Genomic DNA, 25,932 nt, shown 5'->3' with positions numbered 1-25,932 from the left:
CAGAAGGGCTCCTGCCCTCCCCGGCCCCGCGGCCCACGCCTCCTGCCCCCAGCCCCGTCCCTGCGGGCGCCAGGCCGCCTCCCCGTACCCCCGGCCCGGCCGCCGCCCGCCGCGTCCCTCAGGACCGCTCGCCCCGCCCCGGGGCCGGGGCCGGGGCCGGGGCCGAGATGCTCCGGGGCCTTGTGGGAAGAGCCTGGCCATTGGTCGGCCATCCCCGTGGAGGAGCGCGGCAAGGATTGGCTCACAGCGGAGCGCGTCGGAGAAGGAGAGGCCGCTGATTGGTCCGGCGGCGGAACGGTGTCTCCGCCCTGCGTGATGCGGTCACGGTGCCGCCGCCGCCGCGCCCTCTCACCGCAGTTTGAATGTGAAGCGCAGCCGGAGCTCTCGGAGCCGCCGCCGCTGCCGCCACCGCTACCGCCGGGGGGGAGTCGCCAGGTGAGGCTGGGCCGCGCCGCCCGGCGATGCTGGCGGTGGGGCGGCCCCGCAGCCCGGCGGCCCGCACGGTCCGCGGCCGGCCGCCGCTCCGCTCCGCGCCGGGCTCGGACGCTGGGCCCGCGGCGCAGCGAGAGGCGCAGCTCACCATGCTGGGGTGCTTCGGCCCGCCTTCCGCGGCTCGCGATTGGCCCGCGGTCTCCGGGGCTGAGCAGCGTGCTTTCCTCATTGGCTTCCGCTGCTGCTAGTCTGGAGGTGGCGGGGAGGGGGAGGGGAGCAAGTTAGTCTGAGGGCGGTTGGGGCTCCCCCGCCGCGGCCGCCAGCCCGCGCTGCCCCCGGCCCGGCCCGGCCCGGTTCGGCCCGGCCCGGCCCGGCGGGGATGGGCAGGCAGCCGGGCCTGCCCCTGGGCCCGCCTTGCGGGGCCGCAGCCGAGCCGGGCCGCCGCCACATGAGACAGCGTGAGCGCCGCCGCGGGGGAGGCGCAGTCTGGCGGCGGCGGTGGTGGCGGCGGGCGGGACGGAGCGGCCCCGTCCTTCGGATAAACCGCCCGGCGGCTTCAGGCCGGGCAGGCGGCGGGGATGGGACGGGGGAAGCGCCGGGGCGTGCAGGGCTGAGGCGGCGGGAGGGGGCTGGGCCGCCCCCGTGGGGGAGCGGGAGCGGGGGCAGCCCCGCTGGTGGGCGGGCCTGGAGGGCTCCTCTCCCCGTCCCGGCGGCAGGGCTGCCGGGCGCGTCACGGGTGGCCTGGACCTCTGGGCTGTAGGGAAGCGGCGCGAGTGGGCGGTGTGGGGGGTCCTGGCTCCTGCCCCCGCGGCCCCTTGGTGCTCGACTTCTGACCCCTGCGCTTTGGTGAAGCGGAAAGTGAGCGTTAAGGTCTTCAGTACGGTGTAAAGATAATCTTTCCCATAAAATCGGGACCGTAGACATCCTTAGGCATGTAGACGGTGTTTGGTAAGTGCTGTGGTGAGTGAATGTGGGAACAGAGCTGTTGGAAGTTCTTCACAGTGTAAGGCTTGGAGGACAGCAGGTTTTTGGTTGGGTTTTTCTTTCGTTTGGTTTTTTTTCTATAGGTGGTCTGTCATTAATTTGACTAAAGCAGTTAGTGCATTAGGCACATTTTATGGGTTTTCTTCTGGAGAGGTGGTCTGAAAATATTCTCATTTTTTGTGGCCTTTTCAGGAGGCATATGTCACAACATAGCAAAAAGCATCATATCACTCTAGCAAGTACCACCAGTTTTTTTTGTGGTGGAAAACAAACTAGGTGAATAGCTAGAGGAGGAGAAGGAACTAAGAGTAAGTAGGTAGCAGGTGAAAATATTTATCTTTTTGCATGAGAGATTGAGTAATGCATTCAAATCTTTGTCTTTGGCCTTCAGAGTGAACTCTCAGTCAGCTTGAGGTGTCTATTTTTTGCATGGGCCCCTATATTACGTATGTATGTGAAGGATTTGTAAAGGGCTATTCAGGGTTGTCGTCTCCTTTTACAGATTGGTTTCCCATTTGAGTCAAGTTTAGTCTTAATAAGTGATTTCTGCACTGGTTTGCACCTCAGCTGTACAAACTTCCCTGGAGCAGATAATTTTTATTTTTTAATTATGGAAGACTTAAGTATTAGTTTCAACATCGTAGTAATGATGCACTGGCCATTTTGTAGAACAGATGAGCCAGCTATTATTGGTGCTGTTTGCTTATGCTGTACTTCATTGGAATTTTGTTGGTTGATGTGAATTGGTGAACAAGACTACAGGCAAGTAATCCCAAAAAGGAAGGGGAGTGAAACATGGGAGGCAGGACTCTTTAGGTGGATTTTTACTTTTTGCAAAATATGTTGGTGTCTCAATTACTTATTAACATTCATCTAATTCAAGAAGATACTTTTGCTATCTCTTTTAATGATACCGATGCCATAGTTAAAGTAGAAATCATGTCACTAAAACTCATTGCCTTTGCAAGCGTGCTTAAATAGAAACTGTATTTGTTGCACTGATAATCAACATAAAACAAATCTGAAGTGGGACAGGCAAATTTCAGTCTGTCTTACTAATTAGAAACTCCAGAGAAAAATATGGAAATCTTTGCTTCCTCATTACTTTTGTAGTGAGTGAATTGTGCTGCTGGTGGTAAGAAAGATGGGCAGAATTGATGATGATATCCTGAGCAACAACATGCCCATTAAAGCATGTCTTGCTGCTGTTTTAGTGTTACTGTAATTTTAATTATTCCAATTAAAGCTGTGAAGTTAATATATCACTGTGGTAAGTAGGAGAATGTATGTGGGAGGATTACTACAGAGGAGTAATTTAGACTTATTGCACAGAGTTATTCTTTAATAAGTATTGCAGTTTAAATTAACTCCCACCCTAATCTAAGTTAATTTTACAAGGTGGAGAAACTCTCTGGCTTTGCAGTCTTTTGTCTCTTTATAAAAAAATCATTTTCTGTTGCGAGTTTTATTTGATAATGAGTATTTAATTTTAAACAAGCCTTGACTCTCCAATACACTTTGAATTGTTCTATTTACAATTATGTAGGGCAGAACTATTCGGCTTTTTCAACCGGGAACAGGTTTCTGGGGCTGACAGTAGTTCTCAAAAGCAAAACCAAACTCTTATTGTCCTGAAAGGGCAAGAGATCATCTTTTGGCTGTACCTGGTGGTTTGCTGGACGTGTGATCCTGTTCAAGGAGTTTGGTTTCACTAAACTAGACAATAACAGTTACATGTAGTTGAAGAAATGTAATGTTTTCTAGTTTATGCTTGGTGCACACTAGCTGTTGTTTTATTGGATGAGATGTACAAGATAGGACCATGCTTTATGAGGTATAGTCAAAAAGCACTGATGTGTGCCTTCTGTGGAATCTAGTTTTGCATATGTGTAGCTTATACGATAGATTTTTTTGGTCTGTATTTATAACAAAACTACCTGTGGGTTTTAGGTTCTGCCAAAATGGAGCTGAGTGATGCCAATTTACAGACTTTAACTGAGTATCTGAAGAAAACACTAGATCCAGATCCTGCTATAAGGCGTCCTGGTAAGTGATTCTCATGAGTGACCAGAAAAGTTTAGTTTCTTTTTGGCTCTTCTGTCTCTCTATAGCAAACTCAGTATCCTTTTAAAACAAAATCCAAAAAAACTAATGAAGGATGGCTATAAATATAAATTTTTGTTTGCTTTTTGTAATTCTATTTTCCTGTATTCCTGATTTTTTTTTTTTTTTTTTTTTTTGTACCATTGTTATTTAAAGCAGTTCTGCTCTTCACATTAAACCAGGATTTACTTCTGTCAGGTTATGGCTTTTAAAAATGGTGAGGAGGCAGTATTTCCACATTCTGCTTTGAATTGAGAGCTTTTGTTAATAGCAGAAGCATTAAACAGCTTAGTAGTAAAGAAGCTACGGTACCTTTTGTCAGACTTGTTCTGTGTTTCTGTTCTTGTGAAACTCTGGGGAAGTGTTCATGCATCGATTATTTTAAATAGACACTTGAGGAATCATAGGACTCCCATTAGAAAAATCAGTTCAGCTTTTGCTAACCTTAGTATATTCTCTTACAGCGGAAAAGTTTCTCGAGTCAGTTGAAGGAAGCCAGAATTATCCATTGTTGCTCTTAACGCTGCTGGAGAAATCACAGGAAAATGTCATCAAAGTTTGTGCATCTGTAACGTTCAAGAACTATATTAAAAGGAACTGGAGAATTGTAGGTATCCTAGTGAGTAAGATTTGGTAATCCTTTTAAGCTACAATAAGATATTTTACAGTAACCTTGAAGAATGTGTGTATGTTTGTACTCTGTGAAAGAAAGTAGATCATTCAGAGAACAAACACAAGGTGTAATTTACTGATGAGGGACTACAACCTGGACCATTGGGGTCCATTCTATTAAAAAAAAACTAGACCTGGGTGGTAAAATGATGAACAAATAATATTCTCTAATTTTATAGGCATATTTTGCAGAAGCACAACATTTAAAGCTCATTTAACTAACAGTAATATTATTTAAACTGAAGTGATTGTGAAGTGTCTATACATGAGTTGGCCAGTTTGGTCTGGATCTATTGTTGTGGTGTTAGAAACATTTCAAGCCAGCACTGCAGCTGAAAGTGATGATACTAGCTTCTTTCATGTAAATGCTTCTGGGGCATAGAATAGTGTGGGACAGTTTATTTTGGTGGCCTTGCCAGTTTAACACTTAGAAGTGTTTGTAGATGTCAGATAGAAGTATTGCCATTTAATTCCATTTTATCCTTTGCTTTGAAGAGGTCAGAAACATTTTTTGATTCAGAGCTTTCAGCATTCATGAAATTTAATTTATGGTAGAAAATATTAACATTTGAGAGCTCAACTGCTTCCGTGATGAGAGGTTTTAGTTAATACTATTTATACTTTGTCTCACTGAAAGTACTGTTTGTATCTGAAAAATATCAAATGTATAGTTGCTTTACTGCAGGGAAACTAGTAAGTATTCTGTCATTACACCTTGGCTGGTACCTGTTTACAAATTTGCATGTGATTTCTCCCCTCCCCCTCATACTAATATTAAGAAGCTATAGCAGTCCTAAATCTGGTTATATGTTTGATCAGATGAGCACATTCAGTCTGGCATGAAATTTCTAGAACTTTGTTTCTGTAATACTGTATTCTCAGCCATTTCTCCCAAATTGCATCTTTATCTGTAGTATATTGTAAGTAGAAGTAATGTTCCGTTATGGAAAATTTGTAAGTGGCTTCTTTTTTATGGATTGCTGATGTAATTCAGGATGAGATTTTGTGTTGGAGTAGGTGGAGATGCTATGCAGTAAGTGCATCCAGAGGGCTATTATGATTGCTGTGTGGCTTCAAGCACATTGTTTTGTCCAAAATTGGAGCTTTCATTTCAAGAGCAGCTGCATGAGCATAAAATACAGCCATGAGGCTAGCTTACCTAGATTACATTGTTTAATTTAGCAGCCTTGAACTTGACTGATACAAAGTTTAGTGGAAGTAAAAGGGTTTTGCCTATTCAAGGACTTCAATTTGGTAGAGCCTGGAGAGTCAGATGTACAGGGCACTTCTGGAGTGAGTGAAGAGTTTGCTTTTTTTAATGTATTTTTTAAGTATGTACAGGATACTTATCTATGTGCTGCCTCTCATGTTTTGTAAAAAGGTCTAAGTTCTTAGAAAAATCTCATAACTAACTCCGTAGTAGGATTTGCTGTTGCTGATCTCTCTACCACCTCTGTCCTCTATCTAAATGTATAGCAGTAAGTCCTGCTTCCCTGCTCGGAGCTTGCCTGGTAGTTGTTGCTGCCTTTCACATCATATAAACTTGTAAAGCTTAGGTTTTAAAGATTATCTTCTTTTTGTGTTTTTTAATGTATATATAATGATTCTGTACATTCTTCTGATTCAGTGCAATGTGATAGAAGAGGAAAAGCAAGTTCTCTGTCTTATTTTTATAACTGCTTGTTTAGAGAATCATAGAATCATTTAGGTTGGAAAAGACCTTTTAGATCAAGTCCATCTGTTAACCTAGCACTACCAAGTCCACCACTAAACGCACCCCCATTCAATGATTCTATCTATGCGTCCTTTAAATACCTCCAGGAATGGTGACTCCACCACTTCCCTGGGCAGCCTGTTCCAATGCTTGACAACCCTTTTGCTGAATAAATTTTTCCTAATATCCAATGTAAACCTCTCCTGGTGCAACTCAAAACCATTTCTTCTCATCCTATCACTTCTTACTTGGGAGAAGAGACAGACACCCACCTCACTACAGTCTCCTTTCAGGTAGTTGTAGAGAGCAATAAGGTCTCCCCTGAGCCTCCTGTTCTCCAGACTAAACAACCCCGGTTCCCTCAGCCGCTCCTCTTAAGACTTGTTCTCTAGACCTTTCACCAGCTTCGTTGCTCTTTGGACATACTCTAGCACCTCAATGTCTTTCTTGTAGTGAGGGTCCCAAAACTGAACATAGTATTGGAGGTGTGGCCTCACCAGTGCTGAGTACAGGGGGAGGATGATCCCTTCCCTAGTCCGGCTGGCCACACTATTTCTGATACAGGCCAGGATGCTGTTGGCGTTCTTGGCCACCTGGGTACACTGCCGGCTCGTATTCAGCCAGCTGTTGACCAGCACCCCCAGGTCCTTTTCTGCTGGGCGGTTTTCCATCACTCTTCCCCAAGCCTGTAGCACTGCATGGGGTTGCTGTGACCCAAATGCAGGACCTGGCACTTGGCCTTGTTGAACCTCATACAGCTGGCCTCGACCCATCAATCCAGCCTGTCCAGATTCCTCTGTAGAGCCTTCCTACCCTTGAGCAGATCAACATTCCCACCCAACTTGGTGTCATCTGTAAACTTACTGAGGGTGCATTCAATCCCCTCCTCCAAATCACTGATAAAGGTATGAAACAGAACTGGCCCCAGTACTGAGCCCTGGGGAGCACCACTTGTGACTGGTGTTACAGCTAAGCATAACTCGAATTTTGAAATTGCTACTTTTTTTTTAAGTTTATGGGAAGATGGTGGAAGGGAGGTGAGAAGGATGGTAGTAGTGCCGTCTGGTTTAAGGCATCTTAAGATCATCTGGAAGTGCTTACCTTGTTTAATTGCTCGATAATTTTTAAGTTTCTGAACTTCGGTGCTGTCATCACAGATAATATGACTATCGCTGCTGTCGCTGCTTGGTGACGAGCCTCCTTCTTATTTTATTTCTTTAGCAGAAACTTTGTAATTTACTACCACTTGGCACTACTGACTGACTGGACTTTGAACTTATTGATATTTTGAACTGATTGGATAGCTCTTAATGTTATGGGTTTGATTGTGTAACCTCCATCTTCATGTACAGTTTCTAGAAAGTATGGCTTCAGGCAGCTTGCACAAAGTAAATCTTTGAGGTTGGCAGAAATGAGGACAGAGATGTGACTTGGTGTGGTGGAAGAGCAGGCTATTGGTTAAACTTTGTATGTTATTGGCATATGCATCCACCCTTACTACTGCTGAATTGATGATTTGAAAAGTCACCGTTAGAGAAAAAACTAGTTCAGGGTTTTACAGAAAGATGTGATTTCTTTCAGCTTTTTTCAGGTACTACTGTTATAGATTCATTGTAGGCAATGTCTTTAACAGATCTTCTTAGTTTCTTTAATAATGTAATAGTTACATAACTCAGTATAAGCAATTGGTTTCTGGAATGCTGATAGTTGCTTGTTGCCTAGGGTATACTGATATGCCCATGACTTAATTATTGTTTTAATTTTAGGTTGAGGATGAACCGAACAAAATATGTGAATCAGACAGGATAGCCATTAAAGCCAACATAGTGCCCTTGATGCTTAGCAGCCCAGAACAAATTCAAAAGCAGGTAATGTCAATTCCTGATTGTGTCCATGAGACTTTTGGAATGTTTTAAGCATGTCTAGAGGCTCTGCTGATTGGCAGAGCTCAGTTCCCTTACCAATAAAGTCATTCCCATCCAAATAACTTGGAGTATATTGTTATACTACTTCCACCTACTTTAATTTTTATTTTTATAAAAAAGCAATTACTGTATAATCTTGTAGCTAAGTTCTAGCGTTAGGCAGTTAAATACAGTAATGCTAGAAAGTGAGACTCTGTACTCATTGAATTTAAAGTGAGATTTATTTATTTATTTGTGGTGAGAAGTAGTAGATATTTAACCCAATGATTTTTGAATCTGACAAGAATAACAAGTATTTTCTGAGATACTTGCAACATCTGGCATGACTGCTGTGTTTTTTGTAATGAGGAGCCTGCTATTGTATCGTGCAATGGTTATGTTTCCTTTCCAGTTAAGTGATGCTATTAGTATTATTGGTCGGGAAGACTTTCCTCAGAAATGGCCAGACTTGCTGACAGAAATGGTGAATCGCTTTCAAAGTGGAGATTTCCACGTCATTAACGGGGTCCTTCGCACCGCTCACTCGTTGTTTAAAAGGTATTGGAAATAAGGGAGTTAGTATATGGATTGTAAAATTTTTGTTCAACTCTAAATTTTTACCGTATGACTTTAATTTTGTAGATTTACGAACTCTACAGTTGTGGCTTCTACTTATGCTTATTGGCTTTTTAAAAACACTTTAAGTGGTTACCAAATTGTACACCTTGCATGGTCTTGAACTGTGTTGTTTAGTTCTTGTTTACTTTATAGTATTTGTTTCAAGGTTCAGCACAAAAAATTAATTGTATGCAAGTTAATTTCATAATAAATGTGAAAACCGTATTCTATTTTTCTTGTATTTCTCTTTGACTTGTCAGGTACCGCCATGAATTTAAGTCAAACGAATTGTGGACAGAGATCAAACTTGTCCTTGATGCTTTTGCTTTGCCCCTGACAAATCTCTTTAAGGTATTTCTTGTTGAATCATTTCTAAACCAATTTTAACATTCTGAATTGTTTGTTGTGAATGCCTGTAAAATGAAAACTTAAGAATAGTTGCTTTGAAACTATTAATGAGGTTCAAACTAAAGTCATGAAATGAGACCTGACAGGATCAATAAGGGGAAGAAAAGGAACTATATATTCTAGCTTAAAAAAAAACAAGTTACATGACACTTTTCAATACTTCTCGTCAATGTGGTTTCTGTGTGTGTGTTACTTGACTGAATCTTATGTCTTTTTCTAGGCAACTATTGAACTTTGCAGCACGCATGCAAATGATGCTAGTGCTTTGAAGGTTCTCTTTTCTTCTCTCATTCTAATTGCGAAGCTGTTCTACAGTTTAAATTTTCAGGTGAATCTCGTTGTTCTTCTAATAGTTCTGCTTTGATCTCACGAAGCTGTTATGCTCTTATTTATAGGATCCATTTGAGGCAGCCTTTAAGGCCATGCTTTATCGCAAAAATAAAAGTTGACAGTCTGCATCAACGCTGGAGTAAAGGCACAGTAAGGATGGGGTTAATTAACATGTTAGCTTGGCCCTATCTAAACAAAAGTTCAAGAGAGTCTAAGCTCCTGTCATAGCAAGGAGGTGTTCTATGGGTAACTCTCCAAGTATGAGTTGTGAAAGACAGAAGTCAAATGCCTGAGTTTGTACTCAGCTGTGCTGCTTTATAAATATGTCTGTACTGACATGAACTCAGTCCTGTAGATCAAAGTCAGTTAAAACTAGTAGCTCCAATATCACTATAGTAGCAAGTAATTCTGGTAAGTGATGCTATTAGTAACAGTGTGGGGCTTTTTTGTTTTGAAATGAGATCTAAATTTCTAACACTATTAAATAAATGCACAATATGAAAATGGTAAAAAGCTGCTTTGCTGAGGTGACATATATTTAGTGTCTCAACACAAACATAAGTCTGTGAAGTGTGATGATCATGCCTTGATTGCTTGGGCTGTTCTTCCATATTGGGCAAAAGAACAAGCTGGAGTTAAAAGGGAGGCTTGTGCTTTCTTGTTCCGAGAGTAAGAGGCAATAAGGTTCGTTCTTTATAAAACTCTAGGTTGTATACGGTGTAAGCAACTAGTTTATTTGGAAATACTGTATTCCAAAGCCTCTGTCTGGAGGGATTTCATCTGGGGGGAGGGGGTAGTGTTTCATTTTGAAGATTGTTTTCCACACTTTGTTGTCCCTCAGTAGATTTTAAGGTCGATACATACTACTTACAATGTAGGTATGTTATTTAAGCAGTGCAATCAGAAATTAAAATGTAAATTTATGCTTTTCCTTCACAGGATCTTCCGGAGTTTTTTGAAGATAACATGGAAACGTGGATGACAAATTTTCATAGTCTTTTAACTTTAGATAATAAACTTTTGCAGACTGATGTAAGTACTGCATAAACCTCCTGGTTTGCCTCTGTGTAGTGGAGAGGATTGACTGAGAACTTAGGTCTAACTGTGAACAATGCAATGTTTTCTTTGTTGGGTAAACAAAGGAGTAGAATGACTATAGGGAAATGGGATTTAAGAGAAGTTGCCCTGTTGTCTAAGAGACTTGAGTTCTTAAGTTGTATCTCAGTTACAGGTATACCCAACTGTGCACAGAAATCAAGTTGCAGATACTCATCAATGAGTAGATTCTTTCAAGGATGTCTGCTGAAGTAACCTGATCATTAAATTAGTCACAGTGCTCAGGTATTCTGTACCTTTCAGCTGGTTCACACACTGTTTTAGAAAACAGGGTATCCTAAAGAACTTGAAACAGTTGAACATAGAAGGCATGACATCCTTAAGTACTTTAGTTTAGCATTTGCTGTCTTTGTCTAAGAATTACTACTTTCACAGCTGAAGGATGATACCAGATCATCAAAGCTCAAATTAATTTTGTGCATGCTTTCTGCATTTTAAATGCTGATGTCTTCCAGCTACAGTACAATAGTTTGCCACATGATGGAGCCAAAGCAACTCCATAAAGTTCTTTACAATACGTAGGGAGGCATCTTAAGTGTATCCTGTGCTATAGTTTCACGGGTTTAGGCTAATGCTGCTGCTAAAAGAAGCTTTGCTGCTCTTTTTCTCTTGTGTCTGTGGGATGTTGCCCAGCACAGACATTCCTGCAGCTGTGTGCTGAACTGAGTCAGGAAGTGATATGCATTAAAACTGAAAGGTGGGGATTAGGGGGTAAGAGGTAGACATAACTGGGGTGGTGTTTGGTTGGATTCGGGGGATTTTTGGTTGGTTTGTTTGTTTTTTTTTTTTATTCCAGCTCAATTTCCCAATTCACTTTGCTTTGTGGTTCCACAAGTATGTGTGCTGGTATGGGGAAGGAGAGGGAACTACTTTTACAACTATTCTAATTTAAAGAAGCAAATACAATGTCTTCTAAGCATACTTTTTCAATGCCTTGTTTTTTCTTTTTCCTATTACGTTTGTAAATTCATTTCATGACAAATTTTATCAGGTCTAAATGATTTGAAGTGCATAGTACTTTCATTTGAAATGTAGGTATGATTTATAACTTGCAGTGCAGTTCTGGTACAAATCAGCAAAATACATTAATTCTAGGGGCGTGAGAGGGATTTCTTTGACCTGTTTAGAACGTGGTAAAATAATAGTGTAAATATTTCCTTCAAATATGTTTGATACTTTTAATATTTAGTAGTGTTGAAGTTTGGATGCTTAAGTTCTTAGTTTTGTTTTATGTGAGGATGAAGAGGAAGCTGGATTACTGGAGCTCTTGAAATCACAAATTTGTGATAATGCTGCTTTATATGCTCAAAAATACGATGAAGAATTCCAGCCCTACCTGCCACGTTTTGTAACAGCAATCTGGAATCTGTTAGTCACAACAGGCCAGGAAGTGAAATATGACTTGGTAAGTTGTTATAAACTGATCTTGTCAAGTTTGGTAATGAATTATAAATTGGTCAGTCATGCTAAAACTGTATGTGTTCTGTTTGTGTTGTTCTAGCTGGTTAGTAATGCGATCCAGTTTCTGGCCTCAGTTTGCGAGAGGCCACATTACAAGCATCTGTTTGAAGACCAGAACACATTGACAAGCATCTGTGAAAAAGTTATTGTTCCCAATATGGAATTTAGAGGTAACTTTTTGAGTCTTAAGTTTTCAAAGACACAATAAAATCTAACTGTAATTGTAATGATTTGTTGCTTTGCAGGACTAAGGATTGAGGATTACCTCTTGTATACTTTAGTATTAGATTCAAAACGAAGTTTCTACAATAGATTGCTGTCCTATGGGCTTTGTAGAATTGTATGAATATATCTATTAATTTTTCTGTCTTACTGTGATCTCAAATTGAAAAGTATAGGAAGTCTAGGTCATGTGCCACCAGTAAGTTTTCATGTTTAAAGTGAGTATCAGAATAATTCAGGGAGTCTAAATAGGCATGGATATCAGGCCTACTAATTTGTAATGTTTATTTCTCGAAGTTTTGATGGGCTCATATTGATCCTAGTATCTAAAATGCAGTGATAAGAAGCTTCTCGCTCTTAAGTCTATGCCTCTGGAAGCCTCTCTGCATACACTTAGTGTTGAACATGTCTTTTCTTTCTTTCTTTCTTTCCTTCTTTTTTTAAATCAGGAATACATCAGCTCATGAATATGAAAAACTAATTTGTGGGGCAGGAGCAAGCTGAACAGGCTAGTCTGGCTAGATATTTCTGATTAATTTCTATTAATATTATAGAAGAGTACTTGGAAGAAATAGAAGTTAATAATAATACACCTTTTTACCATAAAAAACAGGCACCTCAGTATGTAAACTTCTATGTATTTTATATTTTCAGCGGCTGATGAAGAAGCATTTGAAGATAATTCTGAAGAATATATAAGAAGGGATTTGGAAGGATCCGGTAATCCACAGATTTATACTAAGAATACTTGGTCTTTAAATATAGCTCTAAAGAGCTGAAGCAATTACTGAAGCTTTTATAACTTATTTTTGACATTGGGAAGGTCCGTCCCCCCCCGCCCCCCAATAGATTTTATCCAGTTTTTGATCAAGTCTACTGTCATGATGTGCCCATCACAGTGTCTTTTTGTTTTGAACAATGTTTTTGTAGGGTTTTTTCCTTAATTGGATTGGTATGTCTCCTGCACTGCACACACTCTCATTTCAGCAAATATAGCCTGTAAGTCAATGCTGAATAGTAGCCACGTTGTGTATTTAGTTCCTATGTGCAGAGTTTTAAATAACATGGAGAGACTGTGCCTGCATTTAGTAGTCTATCATGTTTAAACTGAAATTCTGACTGGTGTTGCATACAAATCTGTGATCAAGCCAGCTGGGCACCAGCCAGCCCTTGTATGCCGGCACTGTGTTCAAACCAATACAGTAACTGTCCTGAAAACACAGTGCTGTGCGAACAGAGCTACTTGATTTTCTGATTGTAGCTGTCTGGTCTTCAGCCAGGTCAGAGCACAAAGGAACCAAATCTAGATCTGTGTGACAATTCTGTATATGCAGTTCTGTGTCACTAACAATTTACTGATGGAGACTTCTAGATTAATGACACTTCATGATAGATTTAAGAAATTACTGTACACGTGCAATGGAGGAGAAAATTGGAGGAAAATGATTTTGAACTTTTTTCAAGCAAACGTTATACGATTCTTATCCAGGATTGGCTGCATTTTAGGTATTTGTGAAGCTTTTCTTTGTTAGCTATTTCTGCTTTTAAGAGAATTAAGGCAAGAAGTATTTGTGCTCTTGAGAGATTACTTTAGAAATGTCCTCTGTTGCATTTAAATTGACTTGCCTTATTTTCCTTCTGTCCCTTCTGTTAGTATATTGTATTAAAGGCCAACTGACTGTTTTTTTTTTCCTTTCTTGAAACAAGGAATTTTTACAGATTTTTTTTTTTTTTTAACAAAAATGTACTGATTTGGTGTGATGGGCTAGCAGCTAAGGACCACACAGCAGCTCACTCGTTCTGCACCCTGCTGCAATGGGATGGGGGAGAAAATAGGAAGACTAAAAATGAGAAGACTCGTGATAGAGATAAAGGCTAGAGATAAAGAGGGTTTAAGTGAAAAAAGTGAAAGAGGAAGAAAAGAGAAGGGGGTGGGGAGAGAGAGGGAAGTCAATGACTTACCACCTCCCACAAGTAGATTGATGCCCAGCCTGTGCCTGAGCAATGGCTACCTCCCCAAAACCCCTTTCCCCTCAGTTTTTATTGCTGAGCATGACGTTACATGGCATGGAATATCCCTTTGGTCAGTTTGGATCAGCTATCCAGGTTGTGTCCCCTTCCAGCTTCTTGCCCACCCCCAGCCTACTTGGTGGGAAGGCAGAGCAGGAAAAAGAGAAAGCCTTGACACTGTGCAAGCACTCTTCAGCAACAGCCAAAACACTGGGGTGTTATCAACAGTTTTAGTCACCAGTACAAAACACAGCACCATATGGGCTGCTCTGCAGAAAATTAACTCCATCCCAACCAGACCCAGTACATTCGGGTGCATAATTGTTGAGATAGTAAAAACCCTCCCCCTGCATTCTTACTGAAACTTTCTTTAGAGGGCACTAAAACCTGTGAATATGCGTGCAGTATTGGTAGGTGTCCATTCCTCTTTTTGTTGTACAAATAGTCCCTATAATGACAGTAAGTAAAAAACTTAAATGTGTTCTTAAGCATCAGTGTGGAGGATTGCAATAATTAACATAAGGTATGGCTGTAACTTGAGAAGCTGTATGTTACTATTAATTTTTATTATTATGTTTATTAATATGAAAAGCTGTATACTTTCTCATATCCAAAGAATCTTTGGTTCTCATGCAGATATTGACACCAGGCGTAGAGCAGCTTGTGATCTAGTCAGAGGCTTGTGCAAATTTTTTGAAGGACCTGTGACAGGGATTTTTTCTGGATATGTTAATTCTATGCTGCAAGAATATGCAAAGAATCCATCCGTTAACTGGAAGCACAAAGATGCAGCTATTTACCTTGTTACGTCTTTGGCATCCAAAGCTCAAACACAGAAGGTACTTTTACATTCTATTTGTTTTAATCCATATGCATTCAAATATTATAGTGTACATGAGGACTGCAATTCATTTTATGCTGCTTCAGCTTGGGAGTAACTATTTGTAGTAGTTTAATGTTGATAAGGTTAAAAGTTGTCCATTATATAATCCTATCACAGTTTGTAATTTGGTGATATCTGATCTTGAGATAGGTTGGGCAAAGTCAACAGCCATGTGTGACCATTTGGCAGGTCTTATTAGCATGTATGAAGCAGCCATATGAAGAAACAAAATTAGCTTGATTCTAGAACCACTGAGCATTTAAATGGTACTGAGCCAGAGTTTGTAAGCCATGGAAGGCCAAATTTAGCTTTACAGAAGAAGATCAGAAGTGTTAAGCAGACTAGAAGGAATTTAAGTGACTCTTACAGTTCTTGTCATTATATTTCCCAATGTTTCCTGTTATTTGAGTGTTTATGACTTGGAAATGGCATGTGAATACTAATGATGGCTGGAAATGGATCTCATTACTTGTTTGGGAGAAAGCAACTAATAGGCTGGATATATTGAAGCCACACCTAAGCTAAACTGTATTTGGAAACTAGCATTGTATCAGATGTCCTACAGAACAGATTTTAATATACTAATAAATATTTTAAATGTTATTACAGTTCAAATTTCAGTGGCTTTACAAGACAGATTTGAGGCAAACATAGTAAAACATGTTGTACAGCGTCTTTATGCAATTTTGCTGAAGGTTCTCAGTCTTTTCCTGAAACTCTAGTTGTATACTACTGCACAGCAATTACCTGTAAGTGTTGCCTAATGTGAACCAGAGTCTTCTAGCAATTAGAAAACTGTTAAGTTGTACGTCTTTCTTTTTCTGTGCTACTTCGTGGCAAATATGGGATAACTTCACTTAGAACACTTGATTGATACATATCCATCTGAAAATCCTGGTTTAAATATCAGTTGCATTTTTCATAAGAGAACTCAGTAGTCATTATTTTGCTGCTGTAATTCAGAATTGGACTTTGACTCCTAAACTTTTCCTTTTTAAAAGGCCTATCACAAAAAAAGTATCAAGTTAGTAAGATATTTTCTGTGTAAAATTTTGGTTGATTATTACTGTGTTACATGCTATTATTCCTCAACTCAGAGCTGGTAACTTTGAACCTCAGTAGTGCTACAGCTAAAACCTAGATACTTTAAAACATTAAGAAAAAGAAATTGGATAGCTCTCTACTAAAGAGGCAGTTTCAACGATCTCATCATGTGCATGCACATTTCAGATTCCTTTTATTAAAAGCACATAAAAATGAGTAAGAAAATGAGCTGAAGGTCAGCATCTAAAAACAGAGTTGTTTTGGTTTTTGTTTTTCTAGCATGGAATAACACAAGCCAATGAACTTGTTAATCTGACAGAATTCTTTGTGAATCACATTCAACCTGACTTAAAGTCTGCTAGTGGTAAGTTAATGTTAATTTTGATACGGCGTTTTTTGTGATATATCTACAGTCTTGACAGTGACCATTGTTTCTTAAGGCACAAGCACTCATATATCACCATGATCTCTGAGACAGAAGACCTTACTTCCCGTGGGTCAGGTGTTACTCAAATTTTTTTGGCCAGCAATGAATGAGCTTTTAAACAAAGGTGGATTACCACATGCTATCCGCAAGATCAGAGCATGTACACACATGGCTGCTGTCAGCTACATGCTTAAACTCATTGAATCAAAGTAATTTGATTTCTGTATTTGAGATGTTATGGCAAACTTCTGTGCTATACAAAACCCTGAGAAGTTAAAATACTAAAGGCTAGGTTGTAGCCTGTATCAGCCCATATTGGTGAGATTATGGATGTCTAGATTTAAGCCACATAATTTATTTTATGCTTCAGCAATTATCTTATGATATTTGGAACGTAGTGGGTTGTCTTGGAATATGTAATTGGAGGCTGTTAAAATCAGAGCCAGAAGGAGAAATTTAATGTGAAAGAGTTGGACTCTACACTTAATGGTGCTGGGGTGTGATTTGTGCCTAAAACTGAGATTCTTTCTAACAGTGCCCGTACAGAAATGCAGAAACTAAGCAATGTAGAAAAACATTGTGTGTGCTATTTTTGAGGGGGAAAATCATGACTTAATGTCACCTCTATATATAGTATATGTTCAGTAATCACATTTATATGAAAAGGATCAACAAAATTCGCATATTTTTCTATTGCAGTGAATGAATTCCCTGTGCTAAAAGCAGATGGTATCAAATATATCATGATTTTTAGAAACCAAGTAAGTTTTTCCTTTACTCTTATGGTAAAAACATATTGTAGTTTGTTACTTTATACTTGCCAAACCTAATTTATCTTACTTGGCCATATGTTAACTCAACAGGTGTTTGATAGTCATATATAACACTTCATGCTGAATTTTCAGTTTTGAAAGTGAATGATATTGTTATAAATATCCAATTAACATGTAGTCTATATGCTCCCCATATGCTGTGGGAGCACTGAACATCTTAGCATGCTTAGTTCTGTGACACACTGAGACTTTTTTTCAAGTGAATGTTAGTCTAAATATACTTGATTGCTCGTATCATTGCAGTAGTTGTTAAAGAGCGTACAGCAACTTTGTCCTTTATCTTTTCTGGTTTGTGAGATGCAGTAAGAAATTACATTGTGTATTCTTTCTAAATTTTAGATTTTCTTTATTCATCTCTTAGGGAATATCTGTGACTTTTTTTTTAAATCTTGATACTTACTTGATAAACTTGGTTTACTTTGTCTTTCTTAAGACAAAGTAAAATGGAAAAAGAAATATGCATTAGGAATATATGCACTTACTGACAATCAAATGTAACATTGATGTTTGGGGGAAGTATACAGGCGATGACAGAAATGGGTATCTTTTGGTTGTCAAGGTGTGGTTTAGCAACTGGAGAAGCCTTCTAAGATTTCTTGCTCTGACAAGCTTTCAGTTTGTAGCTGATGAGCTGAGAGGGGTTATGCTGTAGTGTTGAACCATCTGTATTTTTATGTAACATATGTATAATTTGTTGCTATATTTTTGTAGGTACCTAAAGAACAACTGTTGGTATCTATTCCTCTCTTAATCAATCATCTTCAAGCAGAAAGTATTGTGGTCCATACCTATGCAGCCCATGCTCTTGAAAGACTGTTTACCATGAGGGGGACAAATAACACTACCCTGTAAGTTTTCAAGCAGAAACAAATTCATTGCTACGTAGGTTTTGTCCATTAAGGATGAGAAATATCTGCAGGGGATCTTTTATTTCTTATTATTACAATATTGCAAAATGCTTGAAGTTTGTGAATATCTTTAATCATTAAAGAGCTGTGTTTTACTTAACAGCATTACAGCTGCAGAAATGGCACCATTCGTAGAAGTGCTATTAACAAACCTTTTTAAAGCACTGACGCTTCCTGGCTCATCTGAAAATGAATATATTATGAAAGGTAAATGTTTTATGCGTTCTGCAATATAAGAGTAACTTTGACTTGAGGTAAAGGCTTATAGTTAGAGGGTACTGAAATTATTATTTGAAAAGTCTAATTTATGCAAACATCCTAAAGAGGTATGCACAGCCTGCAGTTATTTACCAGGCTATATTAAGTCATCTTTGACTAAATTTATGGTATCAAAGAGAAACACTAAACCTAATGGTATTGTGACAAATTATTTCTCAAATGGTAGTCTTTGTAGTCAGGACAGCTACCTGAGCAGTGTCAGTAGGAGATCTGAGTGGGTTATGGCTAATAGTAGGCCAAGATTTGAGACTTGCCCAGGATGAATGATGGTCTTCGCAAAGTTGCTTAATCTTCTGTGCTCAGTCAATAGAATGGGGATAATGAGGCTTTGTTTTATCCTTTGTCATGATGATAGATTGATTGCTTTTGCAGCAGATGCTCTTTCTTACTGTACCTAATTCCTTGGGCTCTGATTTAATAGGTATTTTACTTTCAAAGGTAAAGGATTTAGGCATATAATGGATGACAGAAGTGTATGTTTGTCTCCAGAAGATAATACTTTTAATTTATTTGCAGCCATCATGAGGAGTTTTTCTTTGCTACAGGAATCCATAATTCCATATATCCCTTCTGTCATCACACAGCTTACACAGAAACTGCTGGCTGTCAGTAAGGTAAACAAACAGGCTATCTGAGCAAAATGTTCACTTTTACCTTTTAGAGTAGTCTTTCTAAAGATTTATATATACCTTGTTGTTTGTGTTCTGTTAGAATACTGTAAATTTTTCAGTATTTTTTGACTAAAATAAGTTAAAACAGCCTTTCAGTGAAGTCCTGTTTTCTTTCTAGGACATACTTTCAAATCATTGTCCCCTGCTCTCATCTGAAATTTGGAAACAGTGTATGAAATCTTTCTGTAATACTAATTTGTTCTAGCATAAAGGTTTGCTTGTGCAGAGGCCATCATGACAGTAATCTGTTTTTCTCACAACTCCTTTATTCTTTCTCCATGAAGCTTCTGAGGCTAATACTAAATTTAGGCACTGAAATGTAGGAATAAATTAAATAAATTACTCTGCTTTTGGTGGGTACAATTCTCTTAGTTTTTTGTTCAGGCTGGGCTAATATTCTTGAACATTGACAGTAGGGAATGCTTTAGAATACCTTCATCAACTATCCAAAAAACTTCTACTATGTATAGTTTAAACTTAGCTGCAGAGTATAAGAAGCATTCAATAAAGAATTGACTAGACATTTACAGGACTGAAAAATAATTTTTTCCAGTTTTTGTTTTGTGATACTCAACTGCTTGCTAGTTTATGTAGAGCTGGAAAACACTTATTTTCTTTAAAATATTCATAAAAGTCACCCCTCCTTTATGCTTTAAAGGTTTTTATGCTTGTTTTTGTCTATGGAATTAATTTCATTAGTATATTAATAAATAAATCATAAGTATCCTTATTCCCAATTGCTACTTTAGACTTCAGTTGAAATAAAAAAATATAGGTTGCTAAATAAATGACTTGGCTGCAAGTTTGGATTGATTTATCTGTTTATAACTTGTTTTTAGAATCCAAGCAAACCTCACTTTAACCATTACATGTTTGAATCAATATGCTTGTCGATAAGGATAACGTGCAAAGCAAACCCTGATGCAGTTGGAAGCTTTGAAGAGGCTTTGTTTATGGTGTTCACTGAGATACTACAGAATGATGTGCAAGGTAAATTAAAATCAGTAAGTGCTTGTGCTCTCTATTATAACTGGTGGCTATGATTTACCTCATGGTAGTTTTTCTGTAACACAGGAAATCCAAGTGAGAACACAGCATGTTCACAGTCCTAATAAACACTTTTAGTGTTTGAGTTGTTCCATAGGGTACATCAACTGTATTAATTTTTTTTTTAAACAAACTGTATTTTTAAAATACCTAACAATTACTACTCTAAAGCTTCCTATTATTTTTCTTAATTATATTGTATTGTTTCTAGTGGTTTGTTTTCCATATTCTGAAACATTAACAAATAGAAATTGCATATATACAATGCTTGCAAATTTTTTTAATAATTACATACATTTCTCAAAGGTTTTATTTGTTGGAATCTTTGAGTTAATATCATAAAATTGTAGGTTCAGTCAATAGATATGTGGTTCCTAGGATTTAACAGTGACCGTATTTGTTGAATTTGTAAATGTCATCAATTCTTTTCCAGAGTTCATTCCATATGTGTTTCAAGTGATGTCCCTGCTTCTAGAAATGCATAAAAATGAAATCCCATCATCCTATATGGCATTGTTTCCTCATCTACTTCAGCCAGTATTATGGGAAAGGACAGGAAACATTCCTCCTTTGGTCCGACTCCTGCAGGCTTATTTAGAGCGGGGTGCCAATACAATAGCAAGTGCTGCTGCTGACAAAATTGTAAGTTCGATTGATTTAGTCACAGTGTATGCCTCTAGACATGTTGATTAAAGATTAAAAATTATGAGGAACTTTCTCCTTCAGTGAATAGCTGGATTTGTGCAGAATCTGTGCTTATACTTTTAATGGTGCTTACATAGAAAGACAAAAAAATACTATGAATGCAGGCTTTTTGGATGCTTTTCCATTATGTGGGTAAGATATAAATCCTAGACTGTCATGCTTTTGTCAATTAAGATGTAAAATTCCTGCACTTAGTTTTTGCAAGTAGGTAAGTTTCCACAATTTTCCTGTCTCATTTGCCTCATGTTGAACACCTGTGGATCAGGAAAACTCTCAGAGCTTCTGCTCAGAATACTCTTGAGAAGAGTGAGTGAGGAGGAGCCAAAATGCTGGGAGATGTGAGGATTAGTGAATTCAGTGGGAGATTTATTCTGCATACTTAACTTCTGTTATTTCTGCTGCATGATCTGCTATAGTCAGACTTGATTAGACAATGCCATTGATGAAGCAGACATGCATGTTTGAATTGGCTTTGGTGTTCATTTGATCAAAGTTAATCTTAATGCTCAAAGGAACATCACTTGGTCCCAACAGAAATCTGTCTTCCTTGTCCTTAACTGCAGAAACAGAATCCTGGTTTAGGTTATGAAAGCTTTTGTGTTGGCTTAGATGGTAAGGGCCAACTTTCTGGTAGGTCATGTATGAAGAACTATTGTATAGAGCTTTATATCTGCTTTGTTTACAGCCTGGATTGTTAGGTGTCTTCCAGAAGTTGATTGCCTCTAAAGCTAATGACCATCAAGGATTCTATCTTCTAAACAGTATTATAGAGCATATGCCTCCGTGAGTATGAGTTGAAATTACATTCAAAACTAATTTCTGTAGACTTTAAGATTTGGTATGTTTGTACACTTCATAGTTAAACAACTGAAAAATGTCACATTTATCAGTAAAATAGATTTGAACAATTCTATACATGTTTTCTGTGAAGTGACATTAGTAAAATCCTAGTATGAATTGAATAACTATTCTTTTAAATTTCCAGTGAATCAGTTGACCAGTACAGGAAGCAGATCTTCATTCTTCTATTCCAAAGACTTCAAAATTCCAAAACAACAAAATTTATTAAAAGTAAGTTCCTTGCTATGCGAAGAGCTTCAGTGCTGGTCATGGCAACAGTTTAGAACATGCAGCTGTACTGAATAAGTATCCTATCATGTCCTGTGATTATGTGGATGAAGGGATAGTAATGACTCTTAACATCAGTGACTTGCTTCAAATTATTTGTGTAATCAAGGGTGACATATAGGGCAGTTGCCACAGCAGGTGACACTTACTTCATGAAAGCTGAAGGAATAGAACTAAAATAAGGAAAAAAAAAACAAAACTTGTGTATTCCTCTTACTTATTCTGCGCGATATCATTATCTGAAAATGTCTCCATTTAATCTTCAACTAATAGCAGCAAACTTTCACTGTCACACAACACAGTAATACTGATCGCACTTCCTTTTGTTACATATAGTTGTTATTACTGTTAAATATTCTATAAATTTGTGTCATTCTGCCTTAATATGACTTAAGTTATCTTATGTTTTATGTTAAACTAGCAAAGCTGTGACAAATTATTGAAATGCATATTCTGGTTATTACTGCTATAACAGGAAGATTACTGTCATACTGATTAAATTATTTTAATGATACTATTACTACACAAAGTATGCAATGTCTGTTACTTAATCCTATAAAATCTGGTTAATGCCACCTGATAGGAGCAAGAAAGATAGGATTGCTTATAATGGTCTTCCACAAACAAACTTTAAGTGGTGCTTTTAATGCATTACATCTGTGCTTTGGTACAAAGGCCATGCAAAGGGATTCACAACTGATCTGAAAAACTGCATTGCATGAAGTTTTCAGCTAAAAGCATTGGAGAGTTATTTTGGTTCTTGATCTGAAAAATTTGCAGATGGCTTTTCTAATGCTTTATAACTGCTGTAAGAGGGAAAAGGACTGAATCTTGTCCTAGTTGTCTTACTGCCGTGTTTTAGTGCATTGCAGTACATGAAAAGATCAGCAGTTTTTAGGCAAACTTCAAGGTAGAAAGTCAATGTACTTCACTAAAACTGAACATTTATAAAGACTGCCATTTCTGTAATCTTGAAAAACTTGTTAGAATGTATTTTGCTGCTGACTCTAAAGCTATTCTTTTGGTTTTGTGTCAAGTTCTAATTTGACCTTTTTGTTGTTACAGGTTTCCTAGTCTTCATTAACTTGTACTGCATAAAGTATGGAGCATTAGCTCTGCAGGAAATATTTGACAGCATACAGCCAAAGTTAGTATGATTATATTATTGTTTATTATTATTATCATCATCATTATTATTATTTAAGACTGGTGTGTAATTTTTACTTTTAAAGTAGGAAGTAGTTGTCTCCTTCAGCTAAAATTACGAACTGCATTTGTCACTAATTTGACTAGCCAAATGTTTCTTCTAACGTGATTGACTTTGTCATCTAGCAATTTTTCTGATTTGCTGCCCACAGTTCCTCACTGATAGTTCAAGATATTAAAATCCTAAGCAGGTCATAAAAAGGAAATAGTGATGTTTTTATTCCTTTCCCTTTGTGAAAAGTTTGTATGCTCAAATTTCTACTAGGCATCCACTGCAACAGTGAATTATCTGGTTTTCTCTTTTTCCTAGTGATTCATATTGTTTCTGGTTTTCTTTTGTCACTGTAAGGCTGATAAGGCTTTCTAATACTTTTAATGTCATAACAGGATGTTTGGAATGGTTTTGGAGAAAATTATAATTCCTGAAATCCAGAAAGTGTCTGGTCAAGTTGAAAAGAAAATCTGTGCTGTTGGCATTACAAAAATACTAACAGAATGTCCTCCTATGATGGACACTGAGTACACCAAGCTGTGGTATGTAGAACACTTCTTCAAGTGAGGCTATTTGATTTTTTTTTTTTTTTTTTTTTTTGGAAGATGGGAGCTATCATCAAAATATATTCTTCAAATAAACTCCATTGTGATTTCTGCACGCTTGCTATTATGAGGCTGAGTTTCAGGCTTTTCTTACCACTTCCTTTTCTCAACAAATAAAACTCTTCTCAAAGCGGATGCCAGAACTGTTTTGAGATTTTTGTGATGGAGGTAGCACTCACTGGGCTAGCTAGGACTGCATTTAAGAAAATAATGCTACTTTCTTTTAGCTTGTATTCTTTCTGAAAAGCTAGGTCCAGTCTTGACTTGTAACTGTTCTGCTAGTCAGGAGACCTGAGCATACACATAACCTGACAGAGAGACTGTAAATTCTCAGCTTGACAGTAGAATTTTGGGGAAAGCTACCTGGGAAGATTGTAAGCCAGTCTAGGATGTCAGGTAGCCTGAATTTAATGACAATAACTGGATGCCTGAACTAGAACTCTTTTTTTTTTTTTTTTTTTTTTTTTTAATTTACTTAGAGAAAAGGTGTGATCTGGAAAAAGAATTGCTTTTCTTAGGTATGTTTCATGACAATTTGACCTGATAAAAAATAAAGACATTGTTCATGCTTTTAATGCGAGCACCTCCATTATGGCTGTAAAATACATAGATCCACAATTCTTCAAGTCCAGCTTAGATTGGGCACTTACAATTTCAGTAGCTAAGCAAGTACCTGCAAGGGCTAAACTGTAAAGGGTTCCAAGTAATTTGAACATTCGTGTAAAATACACCCTGTCCTAACGTATTTTAAGCACTCAGGTTTTTTCCTCCCCTCTTTACATATAGGACTCCTTTGCTGCAGGCCCTCATTGGCCTCTTTGAACTGCCTGAGGATGACACTATCCCTGATGAAGAACACTTCATTGACATAGAAGATACTCCAGGATATCAGACTGCATTCTCTCAGCTAGCCTTTGCTGGAAAAAAAGAACACGATCCTGTAGGTCAAATGGTGAACAATCCTAGAATCCATCTGGCACAGTCTCTTCACAAACTGTCTACAGCATGCCCGGGCAGGGTAGGTGACTTTTATACATGGCATGCTAATGCTAAATTCTACAGAGAAGAAATGCTTTTTTGATAATGGGTCTCTTTTGCTAATGTTTGATAATCAGCAAAATGAAGTATGTCATAACCAGAATTCAAGGTATTGCTCTCTTTTATTCTTTAATGGAATATAGCTTTTGTAAGGTTTTTTCCCCTAGTAATGTTAGAAGAGCCATATTTTCATGTTACTTATTTTAGCAATAAGCTTAAATATGCCATTTCTTAAATGAAAATTTATCCACTTGTCAGTATATAACTAGTATTTAATCTCCAGCTCAGTTCTATGTACTCAGGAAATTTCAGGCAACTCATGTTAAATTTAACAAGTTTACAGTTAACTATTTTAACCCATAGGGTCTTCGTTTTGTTCAAGACTTTGGTAAGTAAAGATTGCCTGAGATCTGATGTCTGCTGCATCCAAATATCTGCTTTAATAACTGAAGGTTTTCTCTACTCTTCTTTCATATTTGATTCAGATAAGTAGTACATAAAACTGTCAGCATCAGGAATTGTAACTCCAGCAACTGCTTTCACAATGAAAAACTGCTGCTCTCGGGATTTCATTTGACTTTGTACCATATGTTGACACAGTGATTAACAGGTTATAGCAGTAGTTTAATGTATACACACATTTACACTTCTGCTTTATCATGTTTTAAGGTTCCATCAATGCTGAGTACTAGTCTGAATGCAGAAGCGTTGCAGTATCTCCAAGGATACCTCCAAGCTGCAAGTGTGACACTGCTCTGAATTGCATATATTTCACAAGCAAGATCAAAAGCTGCAGAAGGTTGACACTGACTTTTTTTATAGCAGAGCTCAGACAAAATGAAAAATGCTACTTGAAAATGTATTGCAGAATCCATCTTGTAAAAGATAAATGTGGCTTTAAGCAGAAACTGAAAGAATTTGGTGGTTTGTGTACTCATAGATAAAAGGTGGCTAACTTCCATTCCCAGTTTAATTTCAAAGGGAATAGTTATAGCAGTTTGTTATGGGATTTATTTGAAATCTGCATCTGCAGTGTTTGGATAACATTTTGAAATGTATGGAGAGCACTGGCTGTAGAAACTCACTTCGGTCACTAAAATTCCTTTTCATTTTGATGTTGTCCTTTGTATTTCTTTTGTCTTTCCTTAAACTTTATCTAAATTGTGAATAAATAAGAAGTACTTGTTTAAAA

At 38.3% G+C, this 25,932-nt stretch overlaps 1 protein-coding gene across 3 annotated transcripts; it reads left to right on the top strand.

Moving 5' to 3' along the window:
- Window positions 1-280: 280 nt before the first annotated feature.
- CSE1L (chromosome segregation 1 like) lies at window positions 281-25,932 on the top strand. 3 transcript variants are annotated; one of them, XM_069805774.1, is made up of 25 exons: window positions 281-435; window positions 3,367-3,462; window positions 3,984-4,126; window positions 7,672-7,773; window positions 8,222-8,367; window positions 8,688-8,778; window positions 9,056-9,163; window positions 10,105-10,197; window positions 11,519-11,686; window positions 11,783-11,912; window positions 12,619-12,684; window positions 14,611-14,813; window positions 16,181-16,265; window positions 17,028-17,089; window positions 17,873-18,009; window positions 18,173-18,276; window positions 18,865-18,962; window positions 19,859-20,009; window positions 20,500-20,708; window positions 21,457-21,554; window positions 21,757-21,842; window positions 22,965-23,046; window positions 23,493-23,639; window positions 24,489-24,720; window positions 25,410-25,932. In XM_069805774.1, exons 2-25 carry the CDS (start codon window positions 3,378-3,380, stop codon window positions 25,497-25,499), a joined length of 2,916 nt encoding a protein of 971 aa, XP_069661875.1. In that variant the 5' UTR covers window positions 281-435; window positions 3,367-3,377; the 3' UTR covers window positions 25,500-25,932. The 3 variants fall into 3 exon arrangements, with proteins under 3 accessions (XP_069661875.1, XP_009924266.1, XP_069661891.1); XM_009925964.2 differs by lacking the exon at window positions 281-435 and adding an exon at window positions 1,014-1,380; XM_069805790.1 differs by lacking the exon at window positions 281-435 and adding an exon at window positions 1,702-1,724.

The sequence above is a fragment of the Haliaeetus albicilla genome, chromosome 2, assembly GCF_947461875.1.
Source record: "Haliaeetus albicilla chromosome 2, bHalAlb1.1, whole genome shotgun sequence".
Classification (NCBI taxonomy): domain Eukaryota; kingdom Metazoa; phylum Chordata; class Aves; order Accipitriformes; family Accipitridae; genus Haliaeetus; species Haliaeetus albicilla.
This window is presented reverse-complemented; position numbering and strand designations above follow the sequence as displayed.

Excerpts from the sequence above, each read along its gene's own strand:
- CSE1L (XM_069805774.1), top strand. The coding sequence starts at position 3,378 with ATGGAGCTGAGTGATGCCAATTTACAGACTTTAACTGAGTATCTGAAG. Across the intron at positions 7,774-8,221 it reads CAGAACAAATTCAAAAGCAG|TTAAGTGATGCTATTAGTAT; the intron begins GTAATGTCAATT and ends TTTCCTTTCCAG. Across the intron at positions 8,779-9,055 it reads CCCTGACAAATCTCTTTAAG|GCAACTATTGAACTTTGCAG; the intron begins GTATTTCTTGTT and ends GTCTTTTTCTAG.